This window comes from Porites lutea, chromosome 4 (assembly GCF_958299795.1).
Source record: "Porites lutea chromosome 4, jaPorLute2.1, whole genome shotgun sequence".
Taxonomy (NCBI): Eukaryota; Metazoa; Cnidaria; class Anthozoa; order Scleractinia; family Poritidae; genus Porites; species Porites lutea.
Window position 1 is genome coordinate 21,467,413 of NC_133204.1, and position 17,247 is coordinate 21,484,659.

Sequence of the window (17,247 nt, forward strand, 5' to 3'; positions counted from 1 at the left end):
GTTTTCCGAAAGTGTTTCAAGAAGTTATGACCAGGATTGTAGATCGTTCTTTATGGCATGCAGCTACAGCTCGTTTCAAGAGCTAAACGATATAAATATCGAAAACTGTAGTCATTTTTACGCCTTCATTGGTTTCCCCACTTGCGCTCTCACCTTCGGTGTAGAAAACGTGTAGAGCACTGGATTAACTGATGAATTAACCGGCAGGACAAACGCAGCAAACCAAACGTAAGCCGTTCCGTCTGGATCATTGAACTTCCCAACGAGGGCAAGAATACTCAAAATTATCACAGGAATCCAGCAACTGAAGTCAGTTAACATGATAGCGAACACTCTCCGAGCGAGGGCCGACTCTCTGTTGAGGCTGTTTTTGGTTTTTGATTCTCCATGTGCATTGACTCTCTGCTGTGACTTAAACACCTTAAAGATAATGGCTATGTAGGCTGTCATGATGAAAATGAAAGCTGTGAGATTCAAAGCGATAAATATGGCAACTGAATACTCCCAGCCGGCCAGCCTTTCTGAGGACAGTTGGAGAGGGAGACAAACTGACGAACGCCCTTAAAAAAAAAACGAATTGAGTATTTTAGTTGGTCCTTAATATCAGATAATGTGACAGACTAATCAAGATAAGTAGAGAGGAAAAACAAGAACTAAATAACCCTGATGATGATGATGATGATGATGATGATGACGATGATAATGATGATAATAATGATGATGAAGATGGCGATGACAGTTCACCCAAAAAGTCACAGAGCTCAATATTCTGTTGCCATGACAATCTTCTGTAAAGCATTTTACTAAGATTCTCCAAAAAAATAACCGAAACTTTGCTCGACATCACTATCCTTCAGTAGACTGATCACGACGTTTTAATCCATTAGATTAAAAGAGCCAGACAGTATGGAGAAATTAAATTAAGAGGGCGGAGTTTCATTTGAAAAGCGAATATACCGTAAAATCCATATTGTCTGTCCTCGTTGTAAAAATATGGGAGATCATTTGTTGGAACGACGGCAATGATGGTTCCGATGACCCAGACGGCTACGCAAATAATGTAAGTTCCCTTTAGCGTCAGTCGGCGACAGCTGAATGTAAAGACGATGCTGATCAATCTGCCAGCGGTTATAACAGTCAGCATTAGTACCGAAACTTCGCTTGACAGCACTGATAAAGCACCAGCAAGTTTACAAAGTGTTCCTGATCGCCAAGTGAGGTCGAAGTTAAAGTAAGCACCTGGAAATGAAGCACTGTTTCAGTATTATTATAACACTCACTTGTCTGTGCACTCTAATATATGCTCTACCCGAAAAATGTCTTCCAAGTCACACTATTATTTAAAATAATTCAATGGTAAGTCACGATATGTATTATAGTAGCTAAGGCTGGGGTCAATTTAAAGAAAAATTTACGAGTGTACATGTTTAGAGTCTGAAATCGATAACAACACTTGCACTTTGCACTCTTGAAAAAAAAAACATCAAAAATGACCAGGAAAGAATTATCTTACAATTTTTATCCGTTTGATCTGAAACTTTGCAGGATGGTACAACTTTTTATTGCGCATGTTTTGTTGGTTTTACTTTTTTGATTTTAACGGTTTTTTGCGGGAAAATGACGTCACAGGATTGATTTCAAAATTCTAATAACAGTTTAATTAAATTGACAACTGGTCGAAGTTTAGCCTGAGTGTTCGAAGCGCCGTGATAGTCGGGCCCGCGAAATTGGGAATGCGAACACGAAAAAAAAAAAGGGAACAAACTGCGACCGCCCCGTTTTTCCAGATCATGAGCTCATATTTGCGCGTGCCTCCACTCGCCTGGAACAGGCTATTGGAAGGTATATGTCTTGTACCGGGCCTGTGTGCAAGCTTTAGTTTAATGTGACCTCAAATTTATAAGGCTCGATTCAGTGTGATCTCGTCAAATTAATTTTTAAGGTCATTTAAAAATGACCTTAAAAACCCTTAAAAGGGTTACGTACTGTTTCATCATTTTGATTCGAAATCTCCTACTTATAAAACTAGCCAAGCTTATGATAAATGCTCTGTCAGTAAAATAGAAAAAAATAATAAGTTGTATTACTCCCACCGAAACACTGGTGACCGAAATCCATACCTGCCCATATTTGGTCTTGAATGGCAACAATCATAAGGTACACTCCCATGAGAAAGTCGGACACCGCGAGATTCGTCAGAAGGCAGGTCTGAACCGGGTGGTCATCGCGCCTAATTAGACGCCAGGCTATTACAGCCAGGTTACCGAGCACAGTAAGAACACCGAGCAACCAAATTATCTTTCTAGGGCCTGAGTCCTCAATCATGCGATTGCAACTTGAAAGTGAGTCTTGCGCCGACAATGGGTATTCGCAGTCCACGTGCTTGAGAACTCTAGTAGCATAACAGCACAAGGAGAAGCTGTCTAACTTCCTTAAGTTCGTAATAATAGTCGGATAGCTTACTAATATGGCAAAAAAATGATGTACGAGACCAAAATAACGTTTTTTTTAACGTTATAAAATACTCTGCAAGTTATTAATAATAATAATAATAATAAATATAATAATAATAATAATAATAATAATAATAATAATTTTATTCAACTCTAAAAATATGTACATAATTTACAGAATATTTTAGGTAAGAATTAAGCACTATATAATATTAAGCATTATATAAATCATAAAAAAGAAAAAATTTCTGTCTCAGTAACGATTTCCCAAATACATTCCTTGCGGCTCAGATGAAGTCAATAACTCTTACAGGCAGTCCAGAGTTCTTAAATTAAGTCATTACAAAAGAGAATTGTCCGTCTTTGATATTAAAAAGAAAACAAGATAAAAAAAGAATAAATTCCTATTTCTTTAAAAAGTTCGTAAAATAATAATAATAATAATAGTAATAATGAACAGTTGCAAAAAAAATTGTCATTGTTGCTAGATCTCATACTACTAACCTGACGCCTTTCAGGATTTTTTCGGCAAAATTTTCGGGGGAATTTAATCTGTAACGCATCTTTCATGCAAGGTAGAAGAAAATACTCACAAATACTTAAGATTCCGGAGGCCTGCGAATACCTCTAAAGGCAGCGCTTTAAGCAAGTTTCCCCGCAGATACCTACAAGAAATATATACTTATAAAACAACACTTGAGTAGCAATATAAGTTATCAGAAGACCTTAAATCACTTTTGTCTTGACTTGTCTTCTAATTTAGTCATTAAACTATAGCGGTGAACCGAAACAGTGACGTATGATTTTAGAGAGAATATTCGGCTTCATTGTAATATCTAGCGATTTCATTTTCATTTTTGTTCATTTGGTTATGAGGCCAGGTCTTAGCATTACATAAACATAAGCATTGTTCTGGCGACTCCGTGGGAAAAATTTTTTAACTTCCTTTTTTAGCCAATGTACGCGTTCAAAAGTTTAACTATTTATGTAATGTTACTAGCCTGCGTATCAAGGGATTGTAATAGTAATAGTGTCAACTGATAAAGAAAGTGGCGCGCGAGTCTCCCTTACGCGCCTCGTTCTTTTTCGCATATAACTTCGAAGCGCCTGCTACTGACGCACGCTATTTAACAATTATTCCACGAGTGGGCGTTGGAAATGAGATGGTAGCGAGCCAACGAGGTGCATAGCGCCGAGTTGGCTATAATCATCTCATATCCAACAAGTGCGAGTGGAATAATTGTTTCATTAAAAACGCCCACAAAATATCGAGAATTCTTCCCGACTTTATTTGTAAAAGCAACGGGTACAGTTGTCATATTTGGAGAGCATGGTATGATGGCTCATATACCATGGTTGCTAAGCCAATCAGAGCTCTAGAATTGCATTATCCACTGATTCCGTTTTAATAAAAATTAAGATTACACGCTATTTTTGTATTGCTGAAATTTTGTCCCAACGGAAGCACTCTCATTGGTTACCTTGGGATCACATGACAAAAGTTGTACTTAGCGGGAACATTGCGTCAAAGGGCAAACGTGCAATTTTTTCGAGAATGTTGAGATTTACTTTTTTTAGTGTTTTTAGTACTTGGTTCCTTAGAGACAGCTTTTTTATTACTGTATTAAAACTACATTACTACAATTCCATTCTCTATCAATGTCTCATAAAGCTAAATTGTACTTACAATCTTTCCTGGCTTTGGAGCCCATGAAATATATCAGCATAAAGCTGGTTGATCTTGTTATTGTTTAGAAACCTTATAAAAAGTATATAGGGACAATGAAAGAATTCAAAGGCTGGCGTTCTGAGTGCTATCACCTTGTCGGTGCGTATTAAGGAATTGCATGTTCTGTTTGGATATTACAAACATTGACCAACACATTCAGCGCTTGAAGCTACGACACTGGTAGGCTAATTGCAATTCAAAAATGCGGCGGGGGACGGGGGTGGGGGGATTTGACAGCTGTACGGATACTGCTTAAATTACTGAGGATTATTTAAAAATTATACGAAATCTCGCAGAAAAATTTCGCGGCCCCCTCAGCCAAATCCTTAATCCGCCCATGCATTAAAAATGTAGGTATATTAGTTGACACCTTGCGAGTTATCAGTGACGGCTGAGATTAAAATATTTCCATGCAAGGGGTTTTTTATTTCATTTTACCCTGAGTGACTGCGCTTCCTTGCCGCGAAAAACTGCACTGGTTATTCTAGTCATAACTTTTGCGTATGTACATGAGGAAACATCCTCCGTGATAGTGTATTTTAATGTATGTTCTAGGCTTGTTGTTTAACTTTGTGGTTGTAACATGCACCTTTGTTAAAGGGAAAAAAGAAAACGTATCATTGAAATAAATAACAATTATTTACTGAGGTGGAGGTGGCTAGTGGTGTATTTTGCGAGCCGATAAGCAGCAAGGTATATACATACCACTAGTCACCGACACTGAGGTGAATAATTGTTTTAGTATACTCAAATACATTGAGATAATTGAGTACAAAAAAGTTAGTTTTTTACTCACTTAATGTTGCCAACAATTCAGACAATTTTGGCGCGCAAATGACCGAACGGCCGTCGCGTTTTCTTGCTGACAAAGAAAACTTTTGAAGGCATTCTTTTAGCTAATGTGGGGAAATCTCTTCAAAAGTTATGAATTTGTTTTGTATTTGAAGCCATTTGGTAAAAAAACTATTCAATTTAGTTTAAAGCTTATTTATTTTACGCAAGACCTAGTTTGTATTTGTAATGAAACAAAAAACTTTTTCACGGTTTTATCGGTAAATTCAAGTCAAACAGACAAAGGTTTACCTGTTAAAGCTTCCAAACCGAATTTAGTCATCTTCGTTGTGTATTCCGGGAACAGCTTGTGATGATTATTTGTGATATTTCTTTGTTTGTTAGGGCAGCAAACCGGGAAACCATTTTGGTCGTAACTTACGCGAGTTTGCATTCGCGTCGCTCGCTCGGAGGAGCTGGAGGTGAATCAGTCAACTGCACTGGATATCCTACCTTTGAGTAGCCAATCAGAGTGCGCGAAAAACACTATCTACTGTTTTAGTATACGATAAAAACAAATATCAAATTAAAACTTACAAGTATTTGAGACTCTCCAATTCTCTGAAAACTTCTGAATGAGGCATTGTTATCCGGTTGTGAGAAAGGTCTCTAAACAACGCGTTATAACAGTAAGAATCGATTATGAACAAAAGGCAAACCGAAGTGTTTCCAAAATTTGAAAACTCAACGGAAGCATAGAGCTACCTGTTTTATAGTATTCATTCCAGTGCCAGTACAGCAGTGAAGTTGAACTAGAGTTCTTTATTTATCCAGGGATAACCCTGGCTGTCAGTTCTACACAAATTTAAACATCTTAGTGACTCTGTAGATGGTAATGGTAACCTGAACCGGGGGGTTATTTAAAGTTAAATTATTAGTCCAATCCTAGCTAAAGAAAATAAAAATAATCTGATTTAGAATTTGAGAAAAGACAAGCCAATGTAAGGAAAAAACAAAAGAATTATATCTTACAGATGTTCCAGGCCTTTTAAGTCAGCAAAAATGTTCCTCGGTAACTCAGAGATTTGATTATATGAGAGGTCCCTACAAATTGAATGAATAGCTAAGGTGATTTTCCATGATAACAACAAAGCCAATGTATTTAAATGTAACACTATATCTTGGTGACTTTAATTGCCCCTTAACAGAAAGCAACATAGATATCGCCGCAAGACGAATTGGCTTTCCTTTCGTTTGTTTGAAAGCTGCAAGAACAAAGTATTCATTCATTATTGGGGTAAAGAAAATCGTTCGTTTTACCGACGACTGCGTTAAATAGCGGTTCGTTTAATCGAGGTTCCACTGTAACAAATAGTATCCAGTCCATACTTACAGTCTTTTTAGGTTTTTTAAATCCTTGAAGATGGGTTGTTGTAGCTTCAAGAGCTTGTTACTTTGAAAGTTACTAAAACACACTGATGGAAGAGTAACACGAAATTTGATCAAGCTAACTCCTTCTGATTCTTCACCTATAGGCACCAACTTGATCCTGCCTCTCGGGGCCCATTAGGCTTAGTTTTGTGTGCCTCCTCAACCGCAGTGCAGGAACGTAACTAATGCGCGCAGACCTGTTTTTGCTCTTGACTCTATATGACTCTCCTTGTCCACCAGTATCTGAACTAATTCAGATACTTTTAGAAGCATCATTCTATTCTTTCCTTTGCCTCTTGTTTGTTAACAAAAGGTTCCAATCAAAGCACGATTCCAATTTCTAAAACTTTGACACTTTGATTGAAAGTATTGTTAAAAATTATACCGAATTATTATATAGACACGAGTCTTTTACTGAAAAATAGAGCACTCGTGAAATTCATAAAAACTTCATCCGGGACCCGAGTGGTTTATTTTCCATAATCTCACACGAGTTTATCGATGACGTAATTTCGGTAATTTCCCTCTATTATCTTATCGATGTCTTTTTGTCTATATAATAAAAAGAACATTACACGGCGACTTGAAGACGTGAATTGTATTTTCTCGTGGCAAAACCAAAAATTTTACAAACTCGCTGCGCTCGTTCGTAAAATATTGTTTTGCCACTCCAAAATAAAATTCATATCTTCGCGCCACCGTGTAATATCTTCTATTTATATGTTGCATCATTAGGCAAGTTGTTATAAAGAGCGTCATAGCAGGAGAGCAGTAAAGCAGAAATTATTACTGCCATTCTTCTCACTGGAGCTTTCACCAGGCTTTGCTTAGCCGAACATAAAATGCGTGCTGGATCATCAGTTAGAAATGAATTATACAAACATCAAAAATGGTAAAAAAAATCAATTTATCGTACAACTTACAGAGTTTGTAGGTTTCTTAAATCTGCAAAGGTGGATTCCTGTAAGTTGGAGATTCCATTTCTTGAGAGCTCTCTACGCGAAAAAAAAAATGGCTCAAGTAAATAACGGGAGACTACAACTGTAGGTGCTGAATGGTACTCGATAACTTAGTTATGGAGTATACAGTGTAGTATCTAGTCTAAAGTCACCAGTTCATTTTAGTCCACCATATGAGCGCTGCCTAAGCTGTAATATATTTTTATAAAGCTTTTTTAAACACTGACCAGAACATGGTGGAATTTTACGCACAGTGACTTTGTTTTTGTCTATCTCCACCCCTTCCTTCAGTGTGGATTCTGGAAAATGTTCTTCCTCATTTACTTTATTCGCCTTATTCAAAAGCCGATTACTAGGAGCCTGTCGTATAAGCCCTTGGAGTTTAAATTTATTTGTAGAAACAGCTTTACCGGAATATTTTTCATGCTTTCTAGTAATATCCAAGCAGAGTAGAGCTATAATCATGCGTCACACGGTGAGTCACAGACACGCAATATGAGATCATTGACAAAAATGGCAGTAGCTAGCGTGTTAACAACACTTTCCTAAAGCCTAGTGGCAAAAGAAAAAGGAAATACACTCAAGAGATGTCTTCAAATTTGCGTATAATTCATGCTACAAAGTCTCCCGTCCCAGGTTCAGCGGAAAATACAAATTTCACTGTTACGCTTGAAGCTGAACGTGAGCTTATACGACTTACAGAGTTTTCAACTCTTCTAACCCCTTGAAAACAGTGCCAGATAACTGAAAGAGTCTGTTGTCTCTGAGGTCGCTAAAAACAGAGAAGCAAAACCAAATTAACAGAAAAATAACCAACGATAAAAGGAGGAGCAATTAGTAATCTTAAATCATTTCCGAGTTATTCGTGATTAAGATAAGATGAAGTAATATGACGTGTTATTCGTAAATACAAAGTTTTACATAAGGGCCGCACCTAGAAGTTGGAAAATTTAGTAAGCTCCAAGAAATAAGTAGAACAAAAACCTTCATAAAGTTCAAGTTGCCTGCTTTCCATCGAACTAATTAACATCTTTTCTGTACAAGGTGGATCATATCATGCAGATTTTAAGAAATATGTAACTAGCTGTTTTTTCCTCCTTCTCCACTTATCATAAAAACGTTTTGAATGCGTTTTATTTAAATAATAGGGGACAAAGATTAACAAGATATCGAAGCCCACATTTCAAATATATAATAGCATTTTCGGTTGACTTCTTTAAAGTTTTTATAATTGCCATAAACCTCTATCGTCTTCTGTCTACTCGCTGTCTGAGGTCTCTGAGGTGCGGTTTCAAAGGTGGACATAGTCATCGGCCGACTGGAATAATGGATTTACAATAGAATACTACCCGAACTTTTTACTGAATAAATGTAGATACAACTAACCAGGGAATTTATTTGACAACGTTTGCTAAGATTAGTTGTCGCAGATTTATATCAAGATACGTGACGAATGGCAGTTAAATGTCTTGACGGGAAGTTTGTGAAACTTTTAGTTTGCGACATTAACTGCAATACAGAAAGCATTAAACAAAACTTGTTTTATTGTTTCTCCACGCGTTCTATTGAATCGGTAAACTTTTCATTTAATTTATAAACACAAACTTATGACTGGCGCACCAGGGGCCTGTTTCAGAAATTTTATTTTGCGCGTGCCGTAAGGCTTATGGTATAGCCTATTGCAAGCCAGATAAGAATCTGGGATATTATTTCCTTAATAGGCTTTTTAATCTTTAAAAAGGGAATTCATCATTATTATTCTCCTCACGAAGTAGTTCTGATTCATGTTGATTTCCACGTGACCACGTACAGAGAGTCTTAGCCCATTTAAGGAAGTGATATCTTTTTCCACTCATAAGGACAACTTAAGTTCTGTAGATTTTCAAAGTTCAGGGTTAACATGTATCCGGATCATTTTCCCGAAACCGGAGATTTTCCTCTGTTTTAGTCTTCCATCCACACGTAAACGGCGTTTTCGGGCACAAAAAACGCAGAGTTTTTGAGACGAATATCAGTGACGATTTTTGCAGACGCCGGATTATCGTTTTTGTGTGGATGGACGAAAACGGAGGTTTTTAATTACGATGATATCATACATCATAGAGCGCACGCTCTGTACAGGACAACGTGTCGTATTTGCATCGCTTTAGCGTTTTCGTGTGGATCAACAGACTCTACTTGATAACGCTACTTGAAGATGCGTATGTTTTTGAAAAAGGAGAAAAAAATCTCCATTTTCAACGATATCCGGATACGTGTGTTCGTGGCCTCAAAGTTCGGGCCTGCTGTGAAACTGTTATAGGAGCGATACGCCGAGAAGGGCGTTTTGGAAGCAAACAGGAAGATATACATAAGCTTTTTATAGCCTCACGATAGCTTGTACTAAAAAGCATAAGAATAAAGGGGTTTGTTACAGTACTAAGAATCGGAAATAAATAATAAAATAAACCAACAAGAAAGAGACATTTATCCTTCAGAAATATCGAAGGATAAAACGATTTCAGGAACAAATAAACATAATTTTCATGATGTTTCGGCTTTGTTTCAGTCTTTTTGAAGCAAGAGCAGTTCTCCCTCCTCCGGTTGTCAACCTTTACTCTAGATATCCGTAAGTGCTTCATGATACGAGGATACAAGATGAGAATTGAAATAAGCGGAGCACAGTAGAATAAGACAAAACCCACGGCGTAATATATCCTCAGCAAATAGCCACTCATCAGGTTTCTACAAAACGTTTGGTTCTCTATTTCAACGATTTTCGTATTAAACAGGTACGGTACTAGGGAAATCACTGGGAACAGCCAACTTATAAGCAGAAAGAATATGCGAGGCTTTTGAGATATGTTTAAAGCCTTTAGTGGAAACGCAGTTACAATAAATCTGTCCACAGCGACGAGCATTAAGCTTAGAATGGAAACCACATACGACACTGATCGTGAATAAATTCCCATTTTGCAGCAAATTGTAGCGAAAGCTGAGTTTGTAATTAGACTTCCGCCAGGTTTTAACATCCCGTCAGTAGCATAGAGCGGCCAGTTAAGGACAACACAAACAGGCCTACTCTGGGACCTTAACTCGCCGCGAGATTGTGCGAGCTAATGCGAGTTTAGGCGAGTTAAGGCGAGATAAGGAAAAATTGAGCTCGCCTATCAGTTGCGAGTTTGTGCGAGTTAAGGCGAGTTAGGGCGAGTTAGGGGAAAATGATCCACCTAATGTTGAGGTTATAAGGGTTAAAATTTATAATATACTTTAGTAATATACATATAAAGATGCCTTGCAATCTTTGTATTTCTTATATATATAGTAGGTTCCATGTTGTCCAATCACGAAAAAGTTAACCAAAAAATTTCAGATGAGCTCCAAAGTTGAATGAAGCCAAATCTTGTTTAAATTTATTAATTGAATTATTTTCCTAATTGGACAAGCTTAAGTATGGATATGCTAGTGACATGGAGTCCTGTTCTTTATTAATTATACGGTCAGTGTAAAACGCAGACTGCGGACTGCAGACTGCAGACTGCGGACCAGGGGTAAAATGCAGACTGAGTGTAAAATGCAGACTGCAGACTAAGAGTAAAACGCAGGCTGGGTGCAAAATGCAGAATAAAGACTGTAGACTTTTTTAAACATTTGTGCTCCTTCTTCTCCAAATCGGTGAAATAGCTAGCCGGTATCAGTTGCACAATTTGCTTCCTAGTCGAAGTGCATTGCACATTCCCCAGAAGTTTCAATAAACATCCCAACAGCTTAAGTCTGCGTACCTTGATTTGCAATACTTTCATAGAAGGTCATCCAAATTTCCTGCAGAACATCTTTCTTTGTTGTTGCAATAATTTACTCTCTTTTTTTATCGCCATAATTCTTCCTGTACAGTATTTTGGGTCAGCAGCTTTCATTTAAGCGTAAATATCGTGGTGTTGTACCCGCCCTGTGTTGTACCAATTCACGGTCCCTGGCCACGTATATCCAAAACTTCGCTTCTAAAGTTGAGGCGTGAAGTCTCTCGGACGGGCAAAAAAAAGGTTCAAGATTGCGATTATGTTTTCGGGTCGTCGTCGACGTTCCAGAGAAGAAAGGAATGGATTTGTGAAAGCAGATATCGTCTAGTAAGTGTTCGTTTACATGTATTTGCGGGATTTCTTTGGCCTTAAACCCTTCCACGACTACAGTTTATGCTCGGTCTGCATTTTACCCCAGTCTGCGTTTTACTCTTAGTCTGCAGTCTGCATTTTACACACAGTCTGCATTTTACTCCTGGTCCGCAGTCTGCAGTCTGCAGTCCGCAGTCTGCGTTTTACACTGACCGAGTAATTATATAGCACTTAGACATCAAACTATACCATTTGGTGGCTGTATCATAATAATAATCATTGTCATCATCATCATATATTATTTATTAAAGCTATATAATTATTTGGCAGAATAATAAATTACCAGTAGTAAAAAAAAAATGAAAACAAAACAATCATGAACTGATAAAAAAATGTAGCTGTAGTATAAGCACAGGTAGGATATTTTATTAATTTTTATAAATCAATAACACTATGTTTTAATAGGCAGGTGAGCATAATAGGTATCACATGACATGTCACCAACTGTTATCACTAACTCCAGAATTGAAAAAAAAAATGTTTTTGCAGTCTGTGTCAATTTTCTTGAAAGAACTAGTATAAAAAACCGGGGAAGCTGACGAAATACAACTCAGCTGAGGAAATTTTTATGACACAATCAATTTTACTGAAATGAAATTTCTTCCTCCTTGAAAATTATAAGACTTATCTTTAAGTCTTCCATTTGATCCATTATCTCCACTTCACTGATGGTTTCCCTTGGAATCCAGCTCAATTGTTTGTTTTCACTGCCAGAAATGATTGCCTTTTCGTTTCCTCGGATAATCTATTTTAATTTCTTGCAAATGAAGGCTGATGCCTTTTCGCAAAGACAGCAGTTCCCGTATTTTAGAAACTCCCTCCTTAAACTTGGACAATCCTGTGAGAGACACCTTGATTTCTACGAAAGAAAGGAGGATCAAGTTAACTTGACGGTAAACTCTTTATCATTCTCAGCCTAGCAAAACAACAAAAAATAAATGACCATATTTTCCGTTCAGGCTTACTTATTTGTTACAAAGTGTCAGAAAGTGTTCATAGTTGTGCAGAGGACTATACCTTATTTAACTTGAATAACAAGAAAACGCTCTCCACTATCGGCTTTGTCTTCCAAACTCTTAAGAGTTGTCACTGATGAGTCTTTCCCGTTTCGAATTTTTACAAAATGATCACCGGCTCAGGCGTTTTGTGCTTGTTTTCATGTCACGTACGCCACATTGAAGCTTCCTACCTAAAACTTGCCAGTGGACTGGGATCAACAAGGCTTTTATAGAGTTAACGTTGCAAGGGTAAAAGGCTTTAGCTTAGCTTACCTGTATGTGATACATTTTGAAACTTCTCGATTTAACATCAAAAGGTTTGCACGAGTTCTCCTCCTTTTCTTCAGAAGTTTTCCCGTCCATCTTGAAAATTACCCAGAATGCATATCGAGGACAATAGGCTGAGCGAGAGGGCCCTGGGAAGACACGAGTTACCAGTATCTTCTGGGTAATTTCAAAGATGGCGAACGAAGTTGGCTATCAATGCTGAAATTGTACCTTTAGCAATCCTTTATTCACTTAAGGGCTAAATGTAACAAGTCTTTATGAATCACGCCTGGGTTATGGTTGCCAGTCTGACTACGATGTAGGCCATACAGGATGTCACGTTGAACCAATGTACAGATCTTCTAGTACGAGGTAAATATTTATAAGAATTATTTATAAGAAATATGGACTGCAATCAGTATGTGGAGTATTTAAAGGATTCTCGATTCTGGCTACATCCTAGCCTTTCATTGATGATTGTCAGCTGGAATCCTCATTAAGCTTCATCAGATTATAAGATGATACGTATGCTACTACTCTTCATATGTCAAAAACAGCTTGCATGCATTATATTTGCAAAGTAATTAAACTTTCCATTACAAGTAAACTTTTTTGTAAATAATTAACCAGCTTAAAACTAAAAAATTAATATTCTGGTATTATGTTTTCGTATTTCACTCTAAATTCGAGATTTCTTATTTTAAGCCAAAAATTAAAAACAAATCCTAGGATAATATTTTTTTCGTCAATTGAGAGATTCAAAGCAATCTTGGATTTGGAGTGTTTCTTTGTCTTTCTTGGAAGTGTAAGACTAAAACTTAAACTATTTTATGAAAACTTTTTCGTGGATTCACTGTTTGTGCTTTTAGTTACTGTCACTTACTTTGTGGACCAAAACACAAACAGTCAACGTGGGATTTGTAAGACCCTGTGACCCCATGCCTCTGGAATTTTTGCCATGCTTAGCATTGAAGCCTTTTCGTTAGGCAACGAGTTAGTGCATGTTCAGGCTGTTCCTGGTAGTTCCACTGACAGTCCAGTTAAGACTCCAAGGCATGACAATGATAAGTAAGAAAAACCTCATCAAATCTTTAGTGGTGAAATACCCTTACCACAGAGGCTATTGGAAATTCCAGAAGGATGGGATTGGTCAATTACATATTTTTTAAAGGTAAAAACCCTGTTTTCCTTAAAAATCACTATCTTTTAAACTTTTGAAATTTGTATTCTTTGGCATCTTCCCTTTATGGAGTAATTGGGAAATTACACTGAGAGTAGGATGAGATATTACAGTCAAACCAAGTCAAGCGTACCCCCCAAGATTCTATTAAAGAATGGATTATTTGAAAAATGAATCCGTCAGTCGTTCCCGTAACTGGTGTCAAATTCAAAGCGGCATTTCTGCATGCGTAATGAGCAGTGAATATTTTACGAGAACTTCTCTATATTTGGTCAGATTGGAAATCTTTGAATGGATTAAGCTTCTTAGAAGACATTTACATCAATTTCAGGAAAATGGAGCTGGTAGAAATTTCATATAAACTGCATCGCGTGTGAATTCACGGCTCATTACACATGCAAGAATGCAGAGATCAATCTGAAATCTACAACTAGCAACGGATTCAACTTTTGAATAATAAATTCATTAATGTATTCTTGGGGGGTACGCTTGACCTGGTTTGACTGTAAAATTGGTATCCACTTGGAAGTGCGAGATTGGGTGAGTTTGTGCGAGATAATGTGAGTTTAGGCGAGTTAAGGCGAGATAAGGAAATTTGAACATAATCTCAAGTTGCGAGTTAGGGCGAGTTAAGGCGAGTTAAGGCGAGTTAAGGTCCCAGAGTAGGCCTACAAACCAGATCAGAAGCCGCCATGTTAACGATGTAGCAGTTAGAGCTGTTTTTAAGGCTAACAGACTTAATAAATGTCAGGATGACAAGAGAATTCCCCATTAACGCCAGCAAACTAACCGTTGAAAGAATAACCGTTACTGTTTCGGACACACTAGAGGAGCACCGTGTTTGGTCTGGACTGTAAACTGCGCTGGTATTATTCATGTCTCTTTATCATTTCACTTGCCACCGTAAAGAAACCCTTCTCTGTTCATAAAGCATTTGAAAACTGGTGGTGAAATTAATATCTTAGCATATTAAGACCGCAAATATTGATTCAGTGAGCTATTAACGCGTCCACCACCTGCATGCGCTTTCATCGTCTGATTACAATTAAAATTGAGTGGACCTTAAAGTCATTATTGCATTTGCGAGACAAGTGTTAGATACTGAGAATTTAGAGCGTAATTATCAACATTAAATTTCAGTGCCGATCAATATGACGACCACTTAAACGTCACTTCACCGATTTATACAACCACAGTTGAGATTATTTTTTACTCTCTTCAGTGCTATTTGAAAAAAGTAGAATTTGAATGTTTTTACCAAAGTTAAAATTTATCCGGCTGTGATCCGCCTGTATATTAACACTGTCCGTGGCGTGGAAATCATGAGCAAATAAAATTTTTACAATTGGTTATTACCATGTTAATGCAAAACTTTATCTGAAAATTGGAAAAAGTGCTTGATTGCGGTTATACAGTTTCACATAATGCCTTAAGGATTATAATTGGAAGAAATTTAAATTTGTAATAAAATTTGCCATGTTTGGTGTTACTACCGCACAGGTTGTCGAAACGTCAGTCACTGTCAACAACAACAGTCCTATTCAGGACTACGTTCACCCGGACGATCGAACTCAACCTACTTTTGAAATGACTCCTGGTTCAAACCTTTCACAGTTTTAATATTTCAATAGTCGCTTTTGAGTAACCTCAATGTCATCTGCTTTGTTAGACGATCAAGTGAAAATAGTTAAATTAACTTGAACAGTTGATGGGTTCTGCCCATAAGCCGTTCCTTAAGAGACGCTTGATTGTAAGGCAACACTCAATATTTAACAGTTGACTTTAATTTCCTCGCATAAAAAATATGCCACATCATGATGAAATAAACCTAGTCATAAAGTGGTAATATTTCTATATAAGAAGATTTTCACCGATGTTAATGCATAATCCTTTCAAAGACGCTTTTGTTGTAAGGTTTAATTTGTTGGACTTGTCACATTCTAAATTTACAAAATAAAAATAGGATGCAGATTGTTTTAATGTCGGGGCTAATGGTGAACCATAGATCGCCATTGTACTGAAGTCATTTTAATTGATGTGGTAGAGAAAACGTGCACGAGTATCAATTTTCATCCTTTGGGGGGTTCATGCCATAAACATGCGTAGTAACGTGCTGACTATTAGAGACTCTTACTCGACTCACAAAATCTAATGAAAAACCTCTGTAGTCAAAGTATACACCACTGTTCATGTTTATTGTAATTATGCTTATGCGTAACAAAACCAGTCTCAACGTGAGTAGCAATGCCATATTTACTCTCAAGTAAGATCTTTCCTGGCAATAATGCATCCGTCAATTACAGCTGCACCTAGCCCCCCCCCCCCCCCCCCGGGCTACAGGGGGGCATTTTCCCGCCTTGTCGGTCCCGGGAGGTGGGGCATTTGCAAATTTTGCTCTACCCGGAGGCCGGGCATTTACCAACCCCAGGGCTATTCCCAAGCTTTTGGCACGCATGCGATTTCCTATCAGATTAACTATACAGAGGATTTTACTGGATAAACAAGCATATTGGCTCATCTGTCAAGGACCAGAAAAAAATTGAAGAGGGTTGTAAAGGCATGTTCTCGATTTTATGCGTGCTTTTTTTCACTGCATATCAAGCCAGAATCACATGGCGAAATCGGGAGATATCAGGACGTGAATCAACGTTTTTAGATAATCTTAAATTGAATCAAATTTCTGTTGATATTATTTGAAGAAAATTCTTTCATATTTATAAAACTATTCGAATAGCCACTCGTCAGGTTTCTAGAAAACGTTTGGTTCTCTATTTCAACGATTTTCGTATAATATATAGACTTAGCCAGGGCTAAAAGCGAAGCTCCCATTAATAAATTTATAATTTAAATCAAACAATATACTTGTAATCCACAAATCAGTTAACTTTAGGGCACATTCATGTGACTTTTGAGGGAAAGGCTAAGTTAGTTTATTAGAGTGAAACATCTTACATCGAGCTGATAGCCTTACGTGTAGACCCAAAACATAGCAAACATCTTCGATCACATTCAAGAGCCATAATGGCTCTTGATCACCGTAGATTAGGCCTCGAAAACAAATTATTGAAAACAAATCAGGCCGAATCTTTTTGCGTTCGACAGGTTTACCTAACAAATTCTTGCCAACAAATCTGGGGGTGTGTAAATCAACCTTTTATACTTTTTATACGTCTCATCTGAGGTGAAACATTACTTTTTATCATACAGACCTCGGACAGAAAGCGGTATTTCACAATTTTCGCAAGACAAATTGTCCTCAGTCAATGTTCAGGACGATCAATCGTGGGCTTTTAGCGAAACCGTTCAAA

The 17,247-nt window shown here is 37.4% G+C and overlaps 2 protein-coding genes across 2 annotated transcripts; both read right to left on the reverse strand.

The window, feature by feature from the left end:
- Positions 1-117: 117 nt before the first annotated feature.
- Positions 118-2,235, reverse strand: LOC140934385 (G-protein coupled receptor GRL101-like; the record flags this gene model as incomplete). The annotated part of the gene is made up of 3 exons (XM_073384016.1): positions 118-560; positions 958-1,239; positions 2,121-2,235. Coding segments are annotated over 3 exons (840 nt in total), but the record flags the coding sequence as incomplete, so codon positions are not given.
- Positions 2,236-9,380: 7,145 nt separating this feature from the next.
- Positions 9,381-14,816, reverse strand: LOC140932880 (neuromedin-U receptor 2-like). Its single transcript, XM_073382376.1, has 2 exons — positions 14,616-14,816; positions 9,381-10,405 (listed from the first exon to the last, which is right to left on the reverse strand). Exons 1-2 carry the CDS (start codon positions 14,814-14,816, stop codon positions 9,581-9,583), a joined length of 1,026 nt encoding a protein of 341 aa, XP_073238477.1. The 3' UTR covers positions 9,381-9,580.
- Positions 14,817-17,247: the final 2,431 nt, after the last annotated feature.